General features: G+C 31.3%; 3 protein-coding genes and 2 long non-coding RNA genes across 7 annotated transcripts; 3 read left to right on the top strand and 2 right to left on the bottom strand.

Moving 5' to 3' along the window:
• On the bottom strand, positions 1-4,099 carry LOC117154275 (zinc finger CCHC domain-containing protein 8 homolog). 2 transcript variants are annotated; one of them, XM_076617217.1, is made up of 7 exons: positions 3,659-4,099; positions 3,049-3,289; positions 2,615-2,928; positions 2,246-2,459; positions 1,985-2,168; positions 1,685-1,884; positions 1-1,551 (listed from the first exon to the last, which is right to left on the bottom strand). In XM_076617217.1, exons 1-7 carry the CDS (start codon positions 3,919-3,921, stop codon positions 1,123-1,125), a joined length of 1,845 nt encoding a protein of 614 aa, XP_076473332.1. In that variant the 5' UTR covers positions 3,922-4,099; the 3' UTR covers positions 1-1,122. The 2 variants fall into 2 exon arrangements, with proteins under 2 accessions (XP_076473332.1, XP_033185043.1); XM_033329152.2 differs by having other exon boundaries at positions 1,685-1,881; positions 3,659-4,098.
• Positions 1,065-2,512, top strand: LOC143302465 (uncharacterized). The gene is made up of 2 exons (XR_013058004.1): positions 1,065-1,205; positions 1,257-2,512. It is a non-coding gene; the product is annotated as an uncharacterized LOC143302465 (long non-coding RNA).
• Positions 4,100-4,575: 476 nt separating the features above from the next.
• Positions 4,576-5,990, top strand: LOC117154279 (MORN repeat-containing protein 3). The gene is made up of 4 exons (XM_033329159.2): positions 4,576-4,775; positions 5,126-5,418; positions 5,549-5,736; positions 5,817-5,990. Exons 1-4 carry the CDS (start codon positions 4,576-4,578, stop codon positions 5,988-5,990), a joined length of 855 nt encoding a protein of 284 aa, XP_033185050.1.
• LOC117154278 (calcium release-activated calcium channel protein 1) lies at positions 5,768-23,883 on the bottom strand. The gene is given in 6 exon segments (XM_033329157.2): positions 5,768-7,433; positions 7,985-8,113; positions 8,825-8,887; positions 8,889-8,900; positions 10,995-11,188; positions 23,700-23,883. Coding segments are annotated over 6 exon segments (1,014 nt in total). The 5' UTR covers positions 23,785-23,883; the 3' UTR covers positions 5,768-6,902.
• On the top strand, positions 12,940-16,267 carry LOC143302467 (uncharacterized). Of its 2 annotated transcripts, none has more exons than XR_013058007.1 (3): positions 12,940-13,324; positions 13,736-15,895; positions 16,136-16,267. It is a non-coding gene; the product is annotated as an uncharacterized LOC143302467 (long non-coding RNA). The 2 variants fall into 2 exon arrangements; XR_013058008.1 differs by having other exon boundaries at positions 12,942-14,146; positions 14,265-15,895.
• Positions 23,884-24,057: the final 174 nt, after the last annotated feature.

Below are 24,057 nucleotides of genomic sequence, written 5' to 3'. Positions count from 1 at the left end.
TTAATTATTCAATTATTTATTAACACGTTTGTTACCATCATAATATATGTGTGTGTGTGCATATGTATGTATGTATGATGTATATATTATTCTAAGAGACCACTGTGACAGATATGATTTTTTATTTTCAAATTACATAAATAAGTAAAATGTATAAATTCTGAATTTTATAGCTAGAAACTAGTATCACGTCTGTGTCATATCATATAATGTTTGCTCTGTCTATTTAGTTTAGCATATTGTGTATGTGCATAAATGAAAATGTGTGGCATAGTGTGTAAGACTAGTGAAGCTAAAATAGATAGATGTTTCACATGCCGCGTGGTAGCGAACATGTTAAAGAAAATAATTATGCATAGACAGTTACGATAATAGAACAAATGTTTTAAATGCATATATTGAATTTATATATTTTCATAAATGGATAAAAATATTTACCAATTTTAAAACGAACTGGACATGCAGAAGAAATGTGCAATGTATGGTGATAAGTATAATTCACAAGAAAATAAAGTTTGAAATGTTTTTTGATGAATATGAAATGGTTTATGTTCAGTCACAATGTATCACGTGAGAAAATGCCACTAATTAATAGAAAAATAGTATGTATTTGTACTTTTCATAAGTAAGACATTATGAAATTTTGTTTAAAATTATAAGCTTTTTCGTTTTCCAGACATAAGTAGAAAGATCAATTAAAAGGACCATTGGATTTTACTCCAAGGCCCACCCTCCTACATAAATTCATTATGTGAAAAATTTTAATGTGCCTTCTATAATGATTAAAGGCCAATGAAACTTTGAATTTGTTCATTAATTATTGAGGATTAAAAGGGGAAATCGAAGATTGCATAAAATATACTAGGTGTATTTTTTGTTCCGAAAGATAAGTATAACAATAGAGAATAAATCTGTTGTTTGTACGTTTCCTAACATAAGATTTATGTTAAAAAATGCCATATATTTTGGACTAACTACAGATAAAAATATATGTCATTTTTTTAATTAGAAATATAATATATCAAATGAAATTTATATCTCTGTACCTTCCCAGAAAATGGAATTATTGCTCATTTATAAAATATGATAATTTTTTCAATCATGAATTATAATGAGATACAACTATTCTTGATGAAGCTTTGCTAATGTATGTCTTACTTTCTGCAAAACCCCGGTCATTTGTTCATACTTACCTGTCGAATCAGGTAAGTTCTCAAAATTAATTAAATTGCAAATATTCTTTGAAAATTTTTCAGATGGTGGCAATTTGTTATACGGAGACGTACTCTGTAATACAGGCGTACCAAAGTCAATAGACTTCACACTTCCATGACTTGTATTAATTCCATTTTGACGGATACGATTTAATTCTGGAGTAATCTCATTACTAGGTGGTGGCATATCAGATTTTGATACTGAATTCGAAGAATTGCTTTTTGATGAAATATCCGAGTTTGATTTCTGGAGTTCTACAAGCAGTTGCTTTTTCATATTCTCCAATTCGGATAACGACGGAGAATTCGCTCGTAAAGAAGGCGATGTAGTGTCTTCCTGAAATGTTTTGTACAAAAATGTTTATCTCATCTTTTAATACACGCTACGAAAATATTTTATCCTTCTCCTTATCCTTCTACAATTAATACTGGACGAAATGCTAAATGTATGTAATATCTTTTATACATACTAATGCTTCAGAAAATTGTAATTCTTGAGAATGATAATCTGAATCCTCAGATATTGTTGTTGATTTTAATAATAGTGGTTCTGATGGTTTTGCACAAGATTCTTGTGGTAATAGTGGTTCTGGCGGTTTTACAGGGTCGTCCAGAGGCAGCGGCGGTATAAACAGCCCATTAGTAGGTACGCACTCTACCGGACTATCTACTTAATACAAAATAAAAATGTTTTTATAACATATGCATTTAATTAGTAGAATACGTGAATTTTGAAAGAATTGTTGTGTGTGAATATACAGTTTCTATACCTTCCACATCCTCAATTTCCATTTCAGTAGGTTCTGGAACTGGACTGTCTTTTGATGTATTACTAAAAACTTTGAGTTTTTTTCTCTTATATCCATCGTCTGCCATTCTTCCTTTTAAGTTTGACAACATTCTTTGTTTGCTATGAAAAGTCAACATTGTTGATACAGAATATTTCCCATCCTCCTATTGTTCATAATAAATGTTTAGTATATTTGATTTTGTAAAAATCTATTACTTTTATAAAATTTACTGTTGCTTACATCCCAAGTACCAGGTGGAGCTGGTACATTAAAACCAGGAAAGTCATATATTTTTTTTATATCATATTGATCTCTGTCTCTTTCTTCAACGATATGTCCTGGTTCATCATTAGGATCTTCTTCTGCAATGCCATCAGAATTGAATAGGGACAAACCAGAGTGTTGCAAACGTGCTTCCTCTAACCATCCTGGAGGATAGCCAAGCTTCCTCATTCTAAGAAAATTATTTTTATATACAATTTAGATTAATAAACATCATACAATCCATATTTGTAATCTGTTTACATTTAACAAATTGAATACTTTTTTTAATTTTATTCTATTACCTATGATTTTTTAAAAATTATAACATGAAATTTAATTAATTACCTATATATATGTCTAGGTAATTCATTACTTCTGAGACCTAGTGCATTACGTAAATTGTTACTTAATTGACCAGGGATTATATGATCAAATCTATGATTATTTTCCAAATGATATCTAACACCTTTTGAATTTCCTTTCATATTGAAATTTTTTCGATTTGCTTCTATAGCAGTATAATTTCGTGGTTCTGTACAATCTCGTAAATTATGATTTCCCGAACAATTAAAACACATAAACCTTTGTGAGTTACCCTCTGGATATTTACTTGATTTCAATTTTGTATCATCAAACACATTATCACATAATATATATTTCTAAAATAATAATAACATTAAAACAATAAGAATAATTAACAATTTAGCTATTCGGAGCAATCAGTATTAAATAGTTTTTTCTTATATGTAAATATTGAACAATACAATAAAAAAACAGACCCTACTATAAGATGGAACATCAAATTCATCTCCAGGTCTTGGCTGTTTATCTACAGTAAATAATGTATCACATATTATATCCTGACTATCATCACTCCCTGTCGTAATATCGATAGATTGACTTGTAGAGTCAGTATCATTATCCCAAACTTCTAACGTTAAACCATTATCATTTTCTTGACATTTAATCTTGGAAGATACTAACTCCTCTAGAAACACTTTTATTCTTTTACTATATTGCCTAAAAAATTCAATAAAGGAAATGGAATTAAAAGTTACCTCGATAAAAAACAATTAATTACATTAAAAACTAGTTACATACTATTATTTTAATATATTTACTAAGTGATGCAACTCACTTAGGACCAAAATAACTTATTTTATCATATATAATTAGAATAATTATTTTATATATAACAAATTGAAATAAAGAACGACACTGATATATGTATGTTTATTCAGCCATTATTCAGCTTATGTCGTTTTAGGTTATATAAACAAGTATTAAATTTACCCGTTCTACCCGAAAATTTATAAAGAATAATATATATATATATATACGTCCATATGTACATATATTATATATCAATAGCAAATAATAATTTTTTACCATGCAATGTTTTCATCTCGAAACATAACCTTCAAAAGTGGTGTCGATGAACTCTCACTATCGCAAGTTTCCATTGTAGATGCATTTTTATTATTATCCATATAATTATTGGTTACGTTCATCTTATCCGCATTGTTGTTCGGTAATGAATCTTTCTCAATTGAACATTCACTTTGGTCATTGTCAGTAATATTGATATCTTGGCTTGAGTCTAAATCAATCACCTCTTCCTCGGTGTCGTTGATGGTAATCGTTGAATTCATGGAAATACTATCGATACTGATACGAAAACATAGATAGAACTATTTTATATTATGGACGTATGATCTTTTGTTATGTGAAGCTAGTTTCCCTCTTCTGCCTCAATGAAAACACGACGCTTCAATCTTATCAAGTTTTCTAAACGCAATAAAACTTAACTGTAGGGGCGCTCTCATTCGTGTGCAAATAAGCGTGGAGTAGATTTTCACGAATTTCATTATTCGGTATGACAAATTTTTTTAAACGAGCAATCTTTTTATTGATAATTATTTGTCATACAATAATTTTAAGCATGACATAAAATCATAAAAGGTATAAGTTTTCCAATGAATTTTAGCGGTCTTATATTAATATCTTTCATCATTACTTAGTAGAAAAGAATATTTCGTTCGCACATTTCAAAGTGGTTAATCACTGTATATTATTCGAAATTTTTTTATCATAAAGTATAAAAAATTATTAATAATACATGACATTGATATATTATTCTTACATTTGCAAATCGAATATTTTATTGCATATTTCAATTTTATTCGTATTCGTTTGTTCGATCATAAAGTGGTGCCGTTGTCAAAATGAATGATCAATTATACTTTAAAATGAAAGATTAACCATTTTAACATGATTGTTAAAAAAATTATGTTTTCAAAATTTAAATGAAATCTCTGATAAATGTTACAATGCCTTTTTTAGAACTCGTTAAAACTTCATACATTAAGCAGAGAATAGGGAGCTCGAAAAGAAATGGTTTGCGTCATGCCATTTTTAGCCCTCAAAGCAAAGGACTTTTCAAAAGTCATTACATTGGCGAATGGAAGGACGACATAAGAGAAGGCATAGGTAAAGAAGTGGACAGGTATATTAATTATGATATGAACTAAATATTTTAGAATGATCAAAATAAAATTTGTTCAATGTAAATAATTCAGATAACATTGTCAGAAAAAATTACGCAAATATAATATTGTATTTTGCAACAATTAAATATTATGGTATAATATATTTCAATCTATTGCGGCTTTCAAAATATATAAAATTTGTGTTACAGTCAATGAATTAGAACAACTGCTGTAAGTAATTCTGAATAAGGATAATCATTTGAAATATTTATTTTTATTATTAATTAATATTATTTAATATTTGTACAGTCTTCTGATATTTTTCACATATTCGAAAACAATTTCAATTTCGTTTGAAATTTCATAGAGATGGATGGATGTACAATGGTAGCTGGCTCAATGATAAAAAACATGGTTGCGGTATTTTGAGCAAAATTTCAAAAGAAGACCATACTATTCATCGATATTATATTGGCCAATGGGTGGCTGGAAAAAAGCAAGGATTCGGACATAACTGGTTCGAAGATGGTTCTTACTATGAAGGTGACTTCTGTCGAAATAAACGACATGGTTATGGTCGTATGTGGCATTGTAATGGAGATTATTACGAGGGCGCTTGGAAGGATGATTTTTACCATGGCATGGGATTGCTCGTTAAAGGTTTCCTAATTGATGTCATCTGTTCTTTTTACAACCGACCTTAATAATGTTTCGGCTATAAATAACGAATAACTTATCGTTATTTTCCAATACACTAATTAAAAGTGGGTGAGATGTTTAACTTTTGCAGAAAATGGCAACAAATATGAGGGTCAGTTTATTAAGGGCAAGAAAGAAGGTTACGGCACATTTTATCACATAATTACCGGTCAAGAGCAGCGTGGTTTCTGGACAAATGATTGGTTCATAAACGGAACCATGTCAGATGCAGATTTTCGACAATCCGCAACTCGTCCAACACCATATCCTATTCCGGAAGTACGTAACGATTATAAGTAAATTATCAACATTATTGTAAAATTTTTATTCATTGATGATAATTTTTATTTGGTTCAAAGCTGAAAGTGATAACGGATATTAACAATGCTCAAGATACTTCGGAAACTATATATGATAACAAAAAGGGGGAATCCTTTTTCACTGAACCTTTTTGTAAGAGAGCATCGAAGCGTATAGTTCCGAATATATGCGTGTCCATAAACACGTGCCCTTGTTTAAATTCCGTTTTATGAACATATATTCTTACAGTTTAAAATAACACGTAATACAGAATGAGTCGATGTTATTTGTATAATTTATTCTAGCAAAAGTACTTCAATTTTGCATATATTTCTTTCTATCAACATATGTATACACGTATAAACCGTTTGTTTGCAATAAAAGCTATGTACAATAATTTAATTGCCGCTTCTTTAGCGGCGGCAGTAATTTTGTACAGACAGAGACAATAAGACTGAAAATTATTTTGTCTCCGCGTAAAAAGCTTTTCAAACGTTACTTGAGCACGGGACTTATGTGAAAAGAAATAAACGAACAACATAAAAAGAACTGTGAATAATACCGCACGAGAGGCATGTTTTCGAACAAATTAATAATAAGTACATTCAATGCGAGCTAGTCACGCATTGTCAATGGAAGATATAAACCCCCATTCAAGACTGTTGCTTTTTGAGCCATAGCTAAGGATACGTTATACAATAAATCTTATCGCGTATCATTGCTCTTATAGGTTAAGTCGCTACGCGAGAAGGGGAATGTTTCACGTTTATACATACATATATCCTTTTACCAAAAATTACTTTTCAGTACGTGTACAAATTCATTGCGATATAATTGAACATCGGTAGCAATATATCGCTTCGCTCGCTGAAAAAAACAGGTGTTCCCTTTCAAACTTGTCGCATGTAGGCGAATAAAAGTGTTGAGAAATATTATAGACAGTCATTTTTGATGCTTTCAATACAGTACCAATCCTCATCTTCATAACCCATTCTAATCTATCGTTTGAATTGTTTTAATACGTAATAACATGTATAAGCTAAACAATGCAGCATATGCAGATAATTAGAGATTCATTATCCTCCACTCAGAGAGGTTATCACATTGTAAAAGTAACACAGATCATGGATTGTGCTTTACCATGTTCAGACTACGTGCGTCATGCCAGCGGTCTGTAGTAAATTCACACCATTTCTACCTTCAACATCGGTTGACTCTATTTGTTCTTTAAGTAACTCCAGTTCTCTTATACCGGACACAGTGACTTCGTATTTGTGGGCCACTAAGCTCCGATAAAAATGTATCGCAAATGCGAGGAAGATTATTAGTACTGGTATTAACACGATACAAGCAGACCAAGCAGCCACTTGTGAAAAGTCATAGAACTTCACCCAACAAAGTATAGCAATTTCCAATAAAAATAGTAAAAGTCCTAGAAGAGTAGAAAACGCCCATGCCACTTCGATGTACCAGTGTAGACGTTCGTGTGGAGATTCGTGTACTAAGCTTATGCTATGCAGATTGCATACAGCTTCGATGTTCGGCAAAATACACGTTGATATCATTAAAGCTAACATGTGAACCGCAACCAACAACGTAGTACACACGGCGAAGGCGATTAACATCTCTGAAGGTACTTTCGTATCGGAATTCAACTGTACTTCCACCATAGCTACCTGTAAAGGAAAAATATTTATTTATTAATATCTATTAACATATATTAAAATGTGTATGAAATATTTAACAGTGAGTTTATAATCTGTGTAATGAAATCAATTGCTCAGAGTTATTTCCTTTATTGTTATATGTAATCGTCCTTTTTAAAATAATTTTACAATATTTTTATGCAGAATTAATTCAATTCTAGACTAACTATTTCTATATAAATTAAAAAATAAATATTAACTTTACTGTACCACTAAGTTTTAAGAAATTCTATTAATGCTGAAATAATATTGCGGGGATATATCTTTTCTTGTTCCTGAACTCATTTTTAACAAATTATAATCTACGTTACTGTTATCAATATTCCTCCCTTGTCTGTTCCCTTTGTTCCCTTTACTATTGTACTGTTATTATCACAATGTGAATTTATTAAGTCTGTTATTTTTTAAAATGGAGAACAAAGAGCTAAAACCTAAAAAAAAGTATTGTTCTAAAGTTTTGATGATTCAGAGGTATTTTAGATTACCGAAAAAGAGATTTATTAAAATATCCAGTTATGTACCATGGCAAAGCCGGAAAGTAGAGCAGACGTCTTGCTCGACGCTTTAAGTTTCGCTCGACTGAGCTGCAGTTTTCTCCAAGAGAGATAACCCGGCGTGTGAAGGCCATCTCCCGACTGCGACATCTTTGACTGGTTGACAGAAAAGAATGACAGACAATATAGAGGGATTATTAACACAACGTTTGTAAAATAGAATTGAATGGAAGCGAATGGTTGCATAATATGCTTAATCGAAAACAGTACGCTAACTTGTGTCTCAAGTATCGCGTGAGTATAGTGACCAATTATATGATTCAATTGAAACTTCACTGATTTATACTATAATATTATAATTAATAATTATATTATATATTATACAATTATTGGTACATATATTATATATAATATACAATATATATTATATTGTATTGCCGTTTGTCTATTAAATTTTGTATCAGTCAATTTTTTCCCCTTTAAAATTTCATTAAGAAATTTCACATCTTTGGGAAAATCAGAAAATTGTTATATGGCATACTGATTTCTACAAAATGTTTAGGAAGTTATAAATATAAAAGTTGATTCATGGAAAGCCTGTATCTTGAGTATTAGAATAAATTATTTTTAAATTTGAATCACAATCATGAAACTTACACGTAAGTATCCTAACTATGTTTGCCGTTTTGAAATAGCGGGAGACCAACAACGGTGGTATCCATTCGGCATTTCAGAATCGTGGTACACCGTCCGTATAGTAAAATCGTTGTTAAAAATACATCTAAGATAATTGTACATCTAGAGGTAATCAGCGTTTGGATAATTGGCGTTCAACTGTACAAACACGTAAGAAAGAAAGGCACGTACCGAAAGTAGATGGCAACGTCGGTGCCAACAGGAGAGCTTGCCAAAAGTCCTGTGTAGGACAAAAAACCAACGGGTGCTGAACCAAACAAATAACAAGGAAAATTAATGGAAAGCCTCTAGATACAACGCAAGAGAGAGAGAGAGAGATTCATCTAAATACTGATAGATTGAATCTGTGGGAAATCTGGCAAGCGACAGTACGATATAATCAAGTACAATACACCAATGAAAGAAAAAACAGAATAATACAATCTTTCAACTAATTAGTAATTGTAGTAAATTGTTAGAAAATGAACATTTTTAATCTATATAAAATAAATCTAGAGAACGGAAAGATATATTCTTTTTACATTTAACTTCTATATTTATATAAATAATTTATAACTATATATAATTCTTGTTCATTTAAATCAGTGGAGTAAATTTATGAATTGAGATTACGGTTAGTCTTGTACACAACATGTAATAAATCAATTCCTCTGAACATCGATTCACGCACATCCACAGTTAGTATACACATAATACTTTATATATCAAGCTTCCGCTAACGCAAAGTTGTTTATACGTATTTCGTGTATGTCTGTATTTTATGTAAGTGAATTCGTTGCCGAGAACACGATCGTTAACGCGAGAATAATTATGCGATATAAATGATTATGTTTCATTACAAACTAAGGAAGCGATTGGTAGCGATATAATTTAAGAAACAGTTTCGATTGATCTTATCGGTATTTACAAGGATTCCATGAACGTTAGATAATATTCAATTTTCTGCTTCTCTGTCGACAACATGAATATCTTCCAGGTAAAGATCATCAACGACTCTCATGAGTTTTAACACGTAGTACTTTGTTCACCAGATCGTAAATCGTCAACGGAATTGAGTTTTAAACAATGATATCAAGAGAGCATGATTTATCGAATCAAGGCGGGCAACAAACAAAATGATCTCTTGGAGTTGGAGTTCAATTGAATAGCAAACACATGGAGTATTCAATATACGTTATTGTTTGTAATCATAAAGTCGACTGAATTTTATATTTCAATATTGGAGATTCTAAGGAGTTTTTATTAATTCTTAGTGAGATAGTAGACGCTTGGCAATTCTGACGAATAGGATATGGAGACAGACGTAGAATTATCCAAAGCGAATTGCTTTCATGGATATGTTAATATTATTATATACGTATAATACATGGACGTTTATCCTATTAAGAAGATTCACAATTTAATACTTTGAGGACCGACTACTCTGACAAGCATATTATATATATAAAAAGGTTCCAAACGACCAATATTATATCTAATATATTAATAACGGTTTCGTACTATCTAAGCATTAATATCGGCAATTAATACTAGTACATATATCGTCACCAAATATAGGCAGAATTAGCTGTAGCGGTACCGGCAGTTTATTACGAATATCTAGAAAACTAAGCCTGAGCGGCGGTTATATGTATAGGAAAAAGTTCAAGCGTTGATTCCTACAAGGTGTTAAAAATTCATCGGAATCATTGATAAGATATGTTGATGAGATATCGATAATTACCATAAATTCATATGATTGTATTGTACATTTATTATCACCTCAACATGCTTTTTTAATTTTCTTAAATTGTGAATGTGTACTTTATCAGCGAGCTAGTTACCATACGTTACCATACGTTATACACATTAATACTAACATAGAACTCTTCAGATAATTCTGCATCTTTCTTCTATGCAATTGTAATATATAAACAATTTTGTTCTATCTTAAAATTATTTACAAACGCAAATATTCATAACATAATCATAACATCTGTAATACCCGGAATACGTTATTTGACTACCATGCGGAACGTTTGAAGTATCTTCTACAGCACATCAAAAGTATCAATATTTATATTTCAGCGATAAGATTCGCTGGAGTTGCTTGTAGTATCAAAGCCGGTTCAAAATGACCAAGCATCTGCCAATGCACATGCGGGTGAACGATATAATCCTAATAAACGAGAAAATAAACGAAAAAGTTGTCGCAGGTGAAAACTGTATATGTCAAAACGTACATATAAGGTGTTATGGAAGAAGACTACGAGATAACCGTATAATATCTAGCGTAATACCCGGAGAGAGATAAAAAGGAAACGAACTGCGAGATCAAAGAGACAAGGGGAGAATTACCGACCTGACAGTTGTGAAACCGCTTATGGAAGCAGTGACCGTCAGCGTTGCGCAGATGTGTGCGTGCCACGTGTACGTGGATGGGTAAGTGCGAGGAGGGGAGTACTGCTCCGTCCTCCGCGCCAAACACTGAATTGCGTCCAGTGCTTGTCGACCATATGGACATCAGGCTTGTTTCTTGCGTAGCTCTGATAAAAGCTAAAACAAAAAAAGAGCGTTACATTAGATTATATGTAGATTTTGAAATAACGGTAACTAATTATTAAACTGCGGACATTTATACATTTATGAGAAATTTAATAGTGCAAAATGTATACACAGAACGTATAGAATGTATAAAAGTATATAAAATATTGGATTGTTAGAAAAATTCGTAACGAGTGTTAAGAAACATTTAACTAGAATTAGACTTTCTATCATCTTTTTCCTGACAAACTACTTGTCTTCTTACGTATCAATTCATTCAAATAGCTTTTATAGGATTCCAAAGTATTTCACGAATTTTGTAAGTTGTTGAATATTTCAAATAAAGTCTATACTACATTGTAAATTTAGAAAAATATAATATCTGTATAAAATTATAACGTATTAAATATAGGTCTGTATCAAAAATTATAATATGATTTTAATCAGCTATAGGAACAAAATTTAATAAATGCTATGTTACATTGTGTAATTTAATTTAAATCTAATTGTTTACATTGTGTAAATTTATTTTATGGTAATTATTTGTACCTGAAATTTAACTTTGGAAAGATTAAAAAATATCTTTATATATGAACAATATGCATAGATTAAATTTATTTCAATGCACTTGGCGAGGAATTATGTCAACTAAGAATCAACTTTTCATGACACGTGCATATTTTCTGTATAACATTCTACATGCGAGAACACACCTTAATGCAGTGAATGGCATGTTTCTAAAGAGAGAAAGTGAATGGAGAAACTGGTTTTGGCGGGACAATTATTTCTTGACCCGTGATAACGTTGACCCAATCGTTTTCACTCTTTACATTTATGCTTCTTTCATTTTATTACTATATTCATTGCTTCTTTTAGTCGGCTATTTGTACTGCGCATTGTTGGGAAAAAGACTAGCGGGGCGGCACAGGGGCAAGGGAGCTACTGCGCTGTATTGTTTACCGTCACGCGTTATTGTATCGTTTTACTTGTATTAGGTCGTCCAAAAAGTTTCTTTCGTTTTATAAGGAAATAATGGATGCACATTTTCCGTTTCCTATTACTTTATCGAATTACGTATGATCCATTTCGTTCTATCAAAATAAAGATCACAACACGTTCGACAGATTAGTTTTCATGTTTGTATAAAGATGCGTCGTTGTAAAAGACGTGTCTGTAAAAGAAAGACACTTTTCGGACAACCTAATATATGTAACACTTTCGGGCAATACGCGTGCTTATCTTTATGATTGTGCTAAGTCTATAGAAAATAACGCTAATCTTCCTTTCATACAGTAGCTCACAAAAGTATTCAAACACTTATCGAGACTTTTTATAGATATACTATGTGTGTTATACGAAAAATTTTGAAATTTCATTAGCATTGTAACAAGAGTCGATTATGATGATTATGTTGCTAAAGTTTGAAACAAATCTGAAAAAATACATAGAAGTTACAAAATGTTTAGTGCAAGTATATATATATATCTTGCAGAGATCACAAAAATATTTACATAGTCAATTATCTATTAATATACCTAATATTGAGGCATATTGGTAAGCCTAAATATTTAATAGGATCATTTTGAACATTTATCAGCTACTTATGCTACTTTATTAATCTTTTACTAAGTATGTGATATTTACGCAGAAAATGCATGTACTTGCATATAAATTTTCAGATTGATTCTAAATATGATCGATACAATCATGACAGTTGTATATCATTACAGTGTTAATGAAATTGCAAAATATTTTATATAACATATACGATATGAACATAGAAGTTTCGCAAATACATACATACTTAGTTCAGACAACTTCGTGAACTATTATATGATAGTGTGTATAACCTTCACTGTTGGACGGTCAATTAACGCCTTCGAGAAATAAAGTTCTCACTTTAACTTTACGTTCACGGTGACCGTGCAACACGTAGGAGACATGGAACGAGGAAAGAATGAGATTTAATTTAAAGAGATTTTGAATCTCGTCTGTATCATTTCCAACGGTCGTTAATAGCAATCGAATGATGGGGGCGCTGCACGCACAACGTTCTCTTTCATTTACGCGCTATTACGCAAACGATACATTTCCCGCAATCTCTTTTATCCAAACGCCACATAAAGGCCCGAGTATTGAGATACAAAGGTAATGTTTTCTTTTTTCCGTCTCATAGTTATCAATCGAACTGATTCAGCAATTGATATATTTTCGTTTCGCTGGGTCATTGTACCAAGTAAAATCGTCACACATATATCGTAGCTAAAAATACGTTGGTACTTAAAAAGATAAGTAGCATTTCGGGTAAAAATAACTGAAACTAAAATTATCTATTGAAAACGAGAAACAAAGAGACAGTTACTTAATAGATAGGATGCTTCTCGTAACTGGACCAAGCCATAATTTTAAAATATGTAATAAGCAATACACGAAATTTTCATTGAGCAAAATTAAATGTCTTCGCGTAGTGCGTCATGTGTTTCGAAGATTTCAAAGTAATCTCCATTTTTTAAAATTGTATATGCTTTCATATACAATTTGACTGGTGATTTATTTTAGTGAGTTTCAGAGACCAATTATGTACTTGCATATGAAACCAGTTTTTTTCGCGTAACTATTCCCGCTAATTTAACCTTGACTGTGGTGTTGTTGAACAAAAAAAAAAAAAAAAGAAAAAGTTTGTGGAGATTGGACCAAGATAAACAACGAGAGAAAAAGAGATTCTTCTCCAAGCACTTCGACAATGTTATTTTTTTTCGAATTATACACATGCTCAAAGGTATTCGAACTACGTTCCTCTTTATAAATATCGAAAGATAACTTCAGCAACGAATTATATACATACTACAATGTTTAGATCCTTTCATATCTGAATTGCAAATGTAGTATAGTGTACATTAATCATCAGAGGTCTATCAATGGGTGCAAAGTGTAACTGCATCGTATGAAAAAGTGTATGGCATTGATTAGGTAAACTGGATAAAAACCGTGGATTTCAAATATTTAAAAATAAGATTAAACCAGATGCTATACTGATTCTAATTATACATTTATATTTGTTTTATACTATTCTCATTGTCTGTTTCAGAGGCAGCGAGAAAATTGAATGAATTCTAATAACACTCTTGAAATTAATTCATAGATTGTGATAAATATAAAAAGAAAAGTTGTTTTAGGTATAGAAAATAAAAAGAGAAATTCCTTTAGGTATAGTTTCCTACGAATGTCTATTGGAAACACTTGCAATGAAATTTTCCGTAAAAAGACCATAACGAATTGCCTACAATGCCATTGGGTATGTTGCAACTAATATAGTTCAGAGATACGTGCCAATATCACTAAAAATACAGGGACCGTAGAACGCATAGAGAGCTTGCTGTTACGGCTCACACACGAAATTAAATATTCACGTTGCTAAATCAGAGTGATATGTAAGTTGTTACTTGCAAAAAATGACTAACATAATCTGATACGCCCGACGAATATCTACATCACGTCATTATGCACGAATATGCACGAGATTAACAAATTGCCGAGAACTTCGCGCTAACATGTTCGTGTGAGTTATGAATACCCATATGATAAAGAATAGATACAGTCAGTCACAAACATTTATATACAGCAAAAGCACTCTTCGCCGTTTTTCAGAAAAGATTAAAAGAATTTATACTTATATCTTAATATAAGGTGAAATTTTTTTGGTATATTGATGTATTTCTAGAAAGAATTAAAGAGATATAAAAGTATTGTAACTTGTAAAAGTTCTAGGACGCCATGTAAGAAACTACAACCTTAAATTTTATCAATACAGGATCGATAAGATTGCAGGCGGTTAGTAATGTATATCAAGAAGATATACCTACGAGATTAATTTAATATTTAATATCTGTCTTTATGATTTCATGTAAAAATAACAGGCGTATATACTCTTTTGTGAGATTTTGTATTATTTTTTTACTTTCTGAAGGATTGTGTTATTTTTCCAAATATGTATTTGGCTCTATTAATACAAAATTTAATTTGAAACAAAATTACTGGAGCTAATGTCTTCATTTTAATGTAAAAGATGTATGTGTACTTTTGTTACTGACTGTACATTTTGTCAAAATGAAACACAGGACAAGTATTAAGCAAAAGTTTAAAAATATGATATCATCATAAAATATAGAGTCTATTGTGACATAAAATAAGAAAAAGAGGAAATTGAGATTATTTCTTTATATATAGTTCAGGTCAACAAGTTGAACTGAAAACAAGGAAAAGAAAACCGCATAAATATAAATAATCGTTAGGTGAAATTAAATGAATTTAATTCATTCACATTCGTATACGAAGCAGCAGACATATGCCGATGAATAATTATAAATGTGCAACTGTATTTACCATTTTGGAGCAGTTTGGAGGAGTGTGCGGTTGAACGCGCGAACTCATAACGAAGATCAACAATCTACACTCTTCACGGAATAAAGGAAAAAAATAAAAGGAATCAGATGAAAAAGCACTTTTCGAGTTGAAGATACCAGTATTTAGTCTAATATTACGACAATGAAAAGATTGAATAACGAAATATGTACTTGGCATACAACTAAATTACGTTAAATGACAGCAGTGAAAGACACCAGTATACTGAATAAGAACGCCGCGAAACGGCATCGACAAACATCAACGACAAACCACGAAGTTAGCCGACGATCGCCGAACATTTTCGGTCATCTGTGGGTAAGTTAGATTAACTACCCGAATGAACTTATAATTGAATAACATATGTAAATTAGATGCAAATTCCTTATTGCGAATGATTATTAATAAATCACAATATATATCTATCTAAATATTACTATTTAATTAAATTCTTCTTTTTAATTATATACTATATATAATTAAATACTATATATAATTAACATTATATTAATAAACATTTTAATATTATTAATACATAAATAAAATTTTTTTTGTCAGATTCTCAAAACTATGATTTTAAGATGATTATATGTTATATATATCTTATACGATATCCAAATGATGAATGTGAATGAAATTTGCTTATATAAGTTATTGATGACTTTAAACAGGTTTTTATAGCGTTATAATAAAACATTCTTTTCTATGCTAAAAATTCTATACTTATGATTTCCTTTCCATTTAGATCAATTACTTTCAAATGAAGATATATTACAAGGATCGCGTGTATTTGATTTAAGGAATAAAGAGACGCACTTTGAAGGAATGGAAAGATTATTATTTTCAATGCAGTGAATAAATCAGTACAATAAATCAGGAACAGGATTTTCATTAGATATCATAAATAAAGTTCTTTTAAATTTAAACGTTAATTTTTTATTATATATAAATACAATATCTATTAGTTTCACTTAACTTTTCTTAAATGTATTTCCGGAATTTTTATGGATTTTCGAAGATAAACCGAAAGCAATCACGTGTCTTCTTGCAACAGCAATTGCAACAGCTTCGTTTACATCATATGATACATCTACATCAAAGAACGGATGAAAATGTAAACTAATATTTGACCGATGTTCAAACAAATTTATCGTCCTTTTAACGATTTGTAAACATTTTTAACACCTTAAATTTTGTAACTACGTATAAAAGGCTCATCAAGCGGATAATAGGAAAACATATACAGTAGCTATAAGTTGCAACAGAAAGTTAATTTATGATATAGAAATTTTGGAAAGCTTCATTCTGAAACACAAGACTCGTAAAGAAGTTATAGGCGCGAAATAATTTCCGCTAAAGAAAACTGGGGAGCAATATAGCTGGTAGGTAATTTTACTTATGGGCTTCTCATGGCAAGCGTCCAGGATCATTTCCATCGAAGAGAAACGCGTCGCCCGCAGTCATGGTCAGGGTATCCCTAACCTACTTGTATTGCTACCGACTGATCTATTTAAAACCTGATCCCTACAGTGAAAATTCACTTTGAAATGAAACTGTTCACTTGTTTTGATATTACCCTCGCTTCGACCGATATCAGGCGTGTGACTAACATGTTGATAAATTACTGATCATAAGCAAATATAGCATGCTCAGAATGGTTTCTATTCTCTTTATGAAGTATGAGAATTTTACGTCATATTTATAATACCTTTCTTTTATATAATTATCTAGAAAATTATCTGGATGATTATTTATAAACTTATTTATTATCTATCGCTACTATTATTTAATTACTCATAGAAGTAAACATTACCTAAAAATTTGCCTACAGAGATTTTGGCGAACCTGTCCTTGATCGAAACAAAAACTCTTAACTGCGAGATTGATTTACAAGAAACCGTTCCAATATAAGGTACCTAAGCTTGATTTATCGCAGTTCGCAGGAATTCCGCCTGAAAAATCAATCGCCCCGAGGGAACGACAATTTTAGAATTGATTCTTGTACCGTTTTAAAGATATCCAATAATAACCATGGAAAAATATTTTAATACCTAGATATAAAATTTACTTAGCTAAATATAGCAGTCATAAAGTTTCACGTAATTTATCCGCTTTTCTTCTCTACTATTTTACCCAACATCTTAGAGGATTATTATATTGACTACAAATTAAATAAGCCAACAAAGAGCGTATTCCGCAGGAGCAAAAGGGTTTCATGATATAGTTGAAACAATTAATTAGTCGGCAATGCACATTGAAGAAGTGTGATGCGCGTAAAGATTAATTTCAAGAAATCGTACCGAGTTGTTAAGCCCATTACCTCGAGATACGAATGTCCTAGAATCTCAATTAATAACGTCATTCGTTTGTGCGCCGCCTTTTCGTTATAGAATTTCTGCGAGTTTTCAATGGGAAGTTCTTATTTTCTTATTATTGCATTCTTCGTGTTCATAACAGATTATTCACGGTATCCTGTTATTACCTGGAAATCATTGACTGCACGCCGGTTTCTATACAAATGTATAAATATAGCAATGTCGGATGATTGGATCTAGGAAATTCTACACTTTATTTTGGATAGTATTTTTATCACGGAATGATAAAAAATTGTAATATGGTAGAATTAGAAGAACAAAATAGAAGAATTAATTGCAGAAGAATATTATAAATTTCACTAATGAAATATTAATAATATCATACATGTAACATCGTAATCATGAAATGGTTAAATAAAAATAAGTATTGTTGATACTTATGTATATCAATTTTAAGCTATCTCAGGTGATAAGGGAGATGAGCGTATGATCAATAATTTGTACAACTTTCGTAATTGTTAAAGAACAAAACGAACAGCAGTAAGTAGGTGTACGTAACATCATCGCAAATACATAATATCATGTTGTTATCGTCGAAATAAGGAGAGCGAAGAAAGTTTCGTAACAATATATTTTCCAAGGTAGATTTTAAATCATGAAACATGTAGCCTGAATAAAATATAACAAACTTGCAAAATAAAGCATCAAAAATCCCATTCGAGTTTTATTTCAACTTAAGATCCGTTCTCAACGCGAGAATTGATTGTAATTTCAACAAATAAATAAAAAAAAAAACTTAAGATCCTTACTATAATTTAATGTTTTATTGAACAATCTGTAATATTCCAGATATTCGAAATGAATATGTACGTGTGAAAGTAAAAAACTAAGTCGATCACGTGCGTATGTACCTATAACTTCCTAATACTGAATTCGTTATATACAAAACATCAATATTTGTTCCAAAGAATGTGCAAAAATAGAAGAATAAAAAAATGATGAATTCGCCGAATCACTTACAAGAACCGTACTCAGCTCGTCGACGGGTTTCCATGTTAATAAGCAGCACACTATTTAATATAGGAATTCCAATAATTTAGCACCGATAGCTCTTTAGAATTTCTTACCAGAAAGCACATACAAACGACACAAGAAAATTGTTTCTGCTCTTCGAAGCGAACGAAGAAGCACTTTCTTCGTCACTTGTCCAGATCTTTATCTAAATTCCCACTCGCGACTCGACTTTATCATGACATTAGTAAGCCGGTAGATATCTGTTTGTTTATTTTCCTTGGCTTAATATCATTTGTTTCTGCAATTACAATAACTCTGTAATTTTACGAAACTGAATCGTGCATTCATGTTCCTCGGCAGACAACTATGAAATATGAACGAAAACTGATTGCGTGCGTGAGACGGCGCTAACTGTATCACTGGATCGCTTCGATAAATTATATTTATCCTCCTCGGTTTAGACGACAATGTGTCCCCACTCGGCAGCGGGAATATAACATGGACACACCCTTTCACCCGAAGATGGGATGAACGATGGAAAATCACGGAAGAATAAAAGGATTGAACGAGAGGAATGCCAGATGTGCCCAATGTCGTTGGATGTTATTGTACATATGTAGTACTTAACTAATCACGCTACGATGTGGGATATCTCGTTTCAGAGAGTTCGAGAGAAAGGTATACCTTTTAAGAACTAGTGTATTTTCGACCAATCGCGGGGAGAGACGTCAACGGGAGTCGTACATTCCCGTTACGATCATAATAACCGACGCCACGAGTTGATCGATCCCCTGATTTCCGTTAAGATAATAGGGGCGATTCAGTTTGTATAACACTGTGATCCACAGAATTGTAAATTATATATTTTTCCACTTAAGTTACACCGTTGCTTGTAATATATATCGTCGACAATGAGTTAGCGTATAGAGACGCGATACACTGGCACAATATTCGTTGAGGATAGAGCAAGGCTCTTAGAGTTTTGTTATAGTTGATTAACCCGTTACTGACCTGTTGACTTTTCTAGCGTTGTAGAACAAGTAGTTGACTTTTCTAGCGGTGTAGAAGAAGTAGTTGACTTGACCCTCCTGATGGCGGGGAAGTAAGGTACAGTGACGATGCTGTGTCGTAGGAAAGCTAGTGATGGGTGTGTCATCGGATTTGTTCATGACATTTTTTGGTCAGGAAAGCGAGGGCAGTATACATTGCTTCTGATTGGATAAACGAGGGTTGGTGGACTAGGAAGGGCCTTAACCGCCCTCGATAGAAAGCTGCTAATGGGAAGCATCGTACGTGAGAAAAACTAACTTTCCCGTGTCGATATTCTTAAAGAAGCGATTTAGAAAAAAGATATTTGTTGGGTCTGAAGGACCTTAGGTAGAAAATTCCTTAGATTTCCTTAAGACTATTGAGAGTATGCGGTAAGGATGAGCGGACATCTGGTGTCCGTCTGGCCCGCGGTGTATGGCCTGGTCTAGGTAGAGGGTCGCCCGACGTAACAAACAACTAGACTTTCCTACCTTTCGATATTTCCTCCGAAACAATGTCGCCCAACGTTTAGTTTTCCCAATACCATTTTTACTAATAATTTTCGCGTGACAAACTTTGAGATATGGTATGACTGTGTTATGTGATATGCTGATGTGTAGATGTTGGATGGAATAGTGTGGAGATGTTGCTGGAAACATAGCTGAAATAATGCGAGGTGTTAGTTTTGGTCTTATAACTGTATTTTGTGTCTTTTAAATTACTAAATATGTACTTCTTGTTTATGCTTGTTATGTAATATGTTGATATGTAGATCTTGGATAAAGAGGTATGGACAGGTTACTGACTAGAGGATTGGTTGTGTTTGTGACTTTAGAATTATATTTGATGTTTTCTAAATTACTAAATAATTCATTGTTTATGGACGCCGAACTTGTTATATTATGTATATGATATTATAATTATATTTAATATGTAAGATATATTGAACGAAATTATACGATGAGAAGCTATTGTCGATATTGATATTTATCAATTTTAGACGAAACGTGGATCAAAAAGGAAATGAATATGACTATTGATTGATCAATTCTAGAGAAAGATATCATATTTATAATAAAGAGATGCGAAGAATAAATCCATTTCATTCAAACTTTAAAATATATTAAATTTTTTAACAATATTATTACAATTTTAACAAGATCAAAAAATGTATCCAAATTTAGAACAAGCGCCACTGCTTCGGGTCATTGGCTTTCAAGGTATAAACACAAACGTTCTCAGATTTATTTCCGTGTAGAACCTTGACTTAATTTTCTACATTGAATGGTATGTACACACGGATTCCTTATGTAATTCAAAGTCAAGAAGGTACGACTTCCTTTCAGACTAATTTTCTGCTTGGTAAATTTCCCGATAAAAATAATTATGCCATCAGTTATTTGAACAGTCGAAAAAAGGTAAAATTATAATCCTTTTCATAATAATGAATTTTTCTAATAGCATATATGTAATAATAAATTGTAATGATAATATTCTATACTTATATCTATTATAAATGAAGAAATTGAAAAAAACACATATTATGATATTATTTCTTATATAAACGTAAAGAATGTGGGAATGTTCATTCACTACTTCTGAAATAATGTAACGAAATATTCGATTGGACAAGTGAATAGATTAACATATTAATATCCTGAATAAACATGATACATCAGTAGTGCAAGTGACGTAAATAAATGAAACTAATCGAATATAAAATGAACGCATCGAAAACTGAAATTTTATTAGATTCCAATATATTACTATACATTCATTTAAGGTGTCAGTTTATTTTTTATAATATTAAAATATCAAAAAAATTTGTATTAAGTAATACTTTGAAAATTTCTATTTTCTCGAAAAACTAGTTGAACAAAATTTTTTTTTATATTTGCGATTTATCTTTCTTATACGTGAAATACGTATTTCCTTTACTATTTCTGAGACATGGAAATATTTATATACATAATAATAAAATACATACATAATATAATTTTATTATACTATATTAGCATTTTATACAATATAAACATAACTACGTTTATATAATTCTTATTGTTAGAAATTATAAGCTACAAGTTACTGGTACTGATAAATTATCTTACTAGCAATAAAACAAATAAAGTTGTACAAATGTTATCTATTTGATGTATTTATATATTATATAGATTAAAGGAAATGACTGTCATAAACAATTATTTAGAAAACTATTCATTAATAAAAATAGTGTAATACTTAAAATATAATCGAATATGACAGCTAACTTGTAATTGATAGAATTTAATTGTAGTACATGTATTATATGTATAGTATTGCACGTATACATATGTTTACTATATGTATTTATCGTATTTGTTGTAAAGAAAGTTAATTACTACTAATAACTTGTAACTTGTAACCTGTAAAATTTCACAAATGACATTATTGTGTAAGAAGCTTCAGAGTATAATCAACAGTATAATATAATTTTAAGAAATCACTTACTTGACAGGACAGCGATCGAAAATGTTTAACCTCGATACTGGTGAATGTGTTCTATTATACGGTGTGTTTCCCCGTCGAAATTTATGCCGGCACGAGACGCCGATAATGTATCGTTTGAAACGAATCTGCATTCTTTGATGCAGGCGCGACCGAATAGCTACAATTGCATGAATCACTTCCTTCACGCTAATTAACAAGACTACAGATATTTCAGATTGATAATATTACATTTAATTGATGAAAATCCTCGTAGGAAATGGTATATCACTTAACATTCTACGCCATAATAACCGGACGAATCCGATACGATGAGTCGAATCTGTATACCTTGTCTCTGGTCGAACGCGAGAGATCGATCGAGGTTGAATGCCGGTGATAGTCAATATTTCCGACAGGTAACTTCAGAACCCTTCGACAGATGGTGCGAACAGTGCTTTAAAATGACGGCATAAAATTTAATTTCATTCTCCTCTCCACGATCGACAATTTGCTTATGATGTTAATATACAGTGGCTGCAAGAAGTATTTGCACAGCACTGTATTATTACTAATATTTACATGCTAATCAATTAGATCTAAGTACAGGGTTATCTATCATCTATTATCCAAATTTTAAATTACATCGTGAAAAAATGTTCAGATCGTTAGGTATAAAAAATATCGGTGACACCAAACTCTCCCTGTGTTATAACCTATAACTAACTAGCTCTAGTAGCAGCTCACAGATGGCGCATGCCATGTTTTAATTGTAGTAGTAAATCTACATATTGCTATTTTCCAAGTTCTCGCGAGCGCGGTTTCTTAAGTGGATAATCCTCTATATTAAATTCTGTATTATTTAGTAATACTTTAGTAATATATTTCATATGACTATACAAATTTAATGCTATGAAAATGAAATGTAGAATCTAATAACCAAAATACTTCATTAGAAAGTAAATTTTTGTAACCTCTGTATATTAATATATGATAGAAACACCCTAATCGAAGTAGTATAATACATGTTTATTATTGTTCAAATATCTGTATTAATATATGTTTATCAAATCCGAGCATTAAGAGGTTAGGTTCAAATTCATAAACACACTCATAGTACAATTGTTATGTTACATTCGTTGTTTTAATCTGTATAGTTAAGAGCACAGAAAAATGGCATTTTAGCCAATCTTTTTACCGAATAGAGGAAAATTTGCACATTCATGGTTTTTGATATAAGAAGGATGTACTACAAAGTACTACAAAGCTGTTAATCAATATTATAATGCAGAGTTACTCACAAACTCGTGCGCATTTGAGATTGTCTAACTCAATGTTGCATTGTTCCCAATGTAAGCTGTAATCTGCAGTGGAGGAAGAGCTCATATTTCAGCACGTAGTTGATTATTCTTTTACTTCAACAAAGACAATCGAAATGACTTTTGATCGTTTCACGTTTCTTTACGTTGTATATGAACGCACACAAGATAGACTATTGCTTCGATAATATAACTGGCCATATGTCTGGTCTCATCTGACCAATTATTGAGAGAGGTATATTTTTAGAAAATTTCAAATATTAAATGCGAATGAGATATATATAGATAGATAGATATATATAGATAGATATATATAGATATACAGTGGCTCACGAAAGTA

Source organism: Bombus vancouverensis, chromosome 3 (genome assembly GCF_051014615.1).
Source record: "Bombus vancouverensis nearcticus chromosome 3, iyBomVanc1_principal, whole genome shotgun sequence".
NCBI lineage: Eukaryota > Metazoa > Arthropoda > Insecta > Hymenoptera > Apidae > Bombus > Bombus vancouverensis.
The sequence above is the reverse complement of the archived record's forward strand: the minus strand, read 5'-3'. Positions and strand labels throughout refer to the sequence as shown.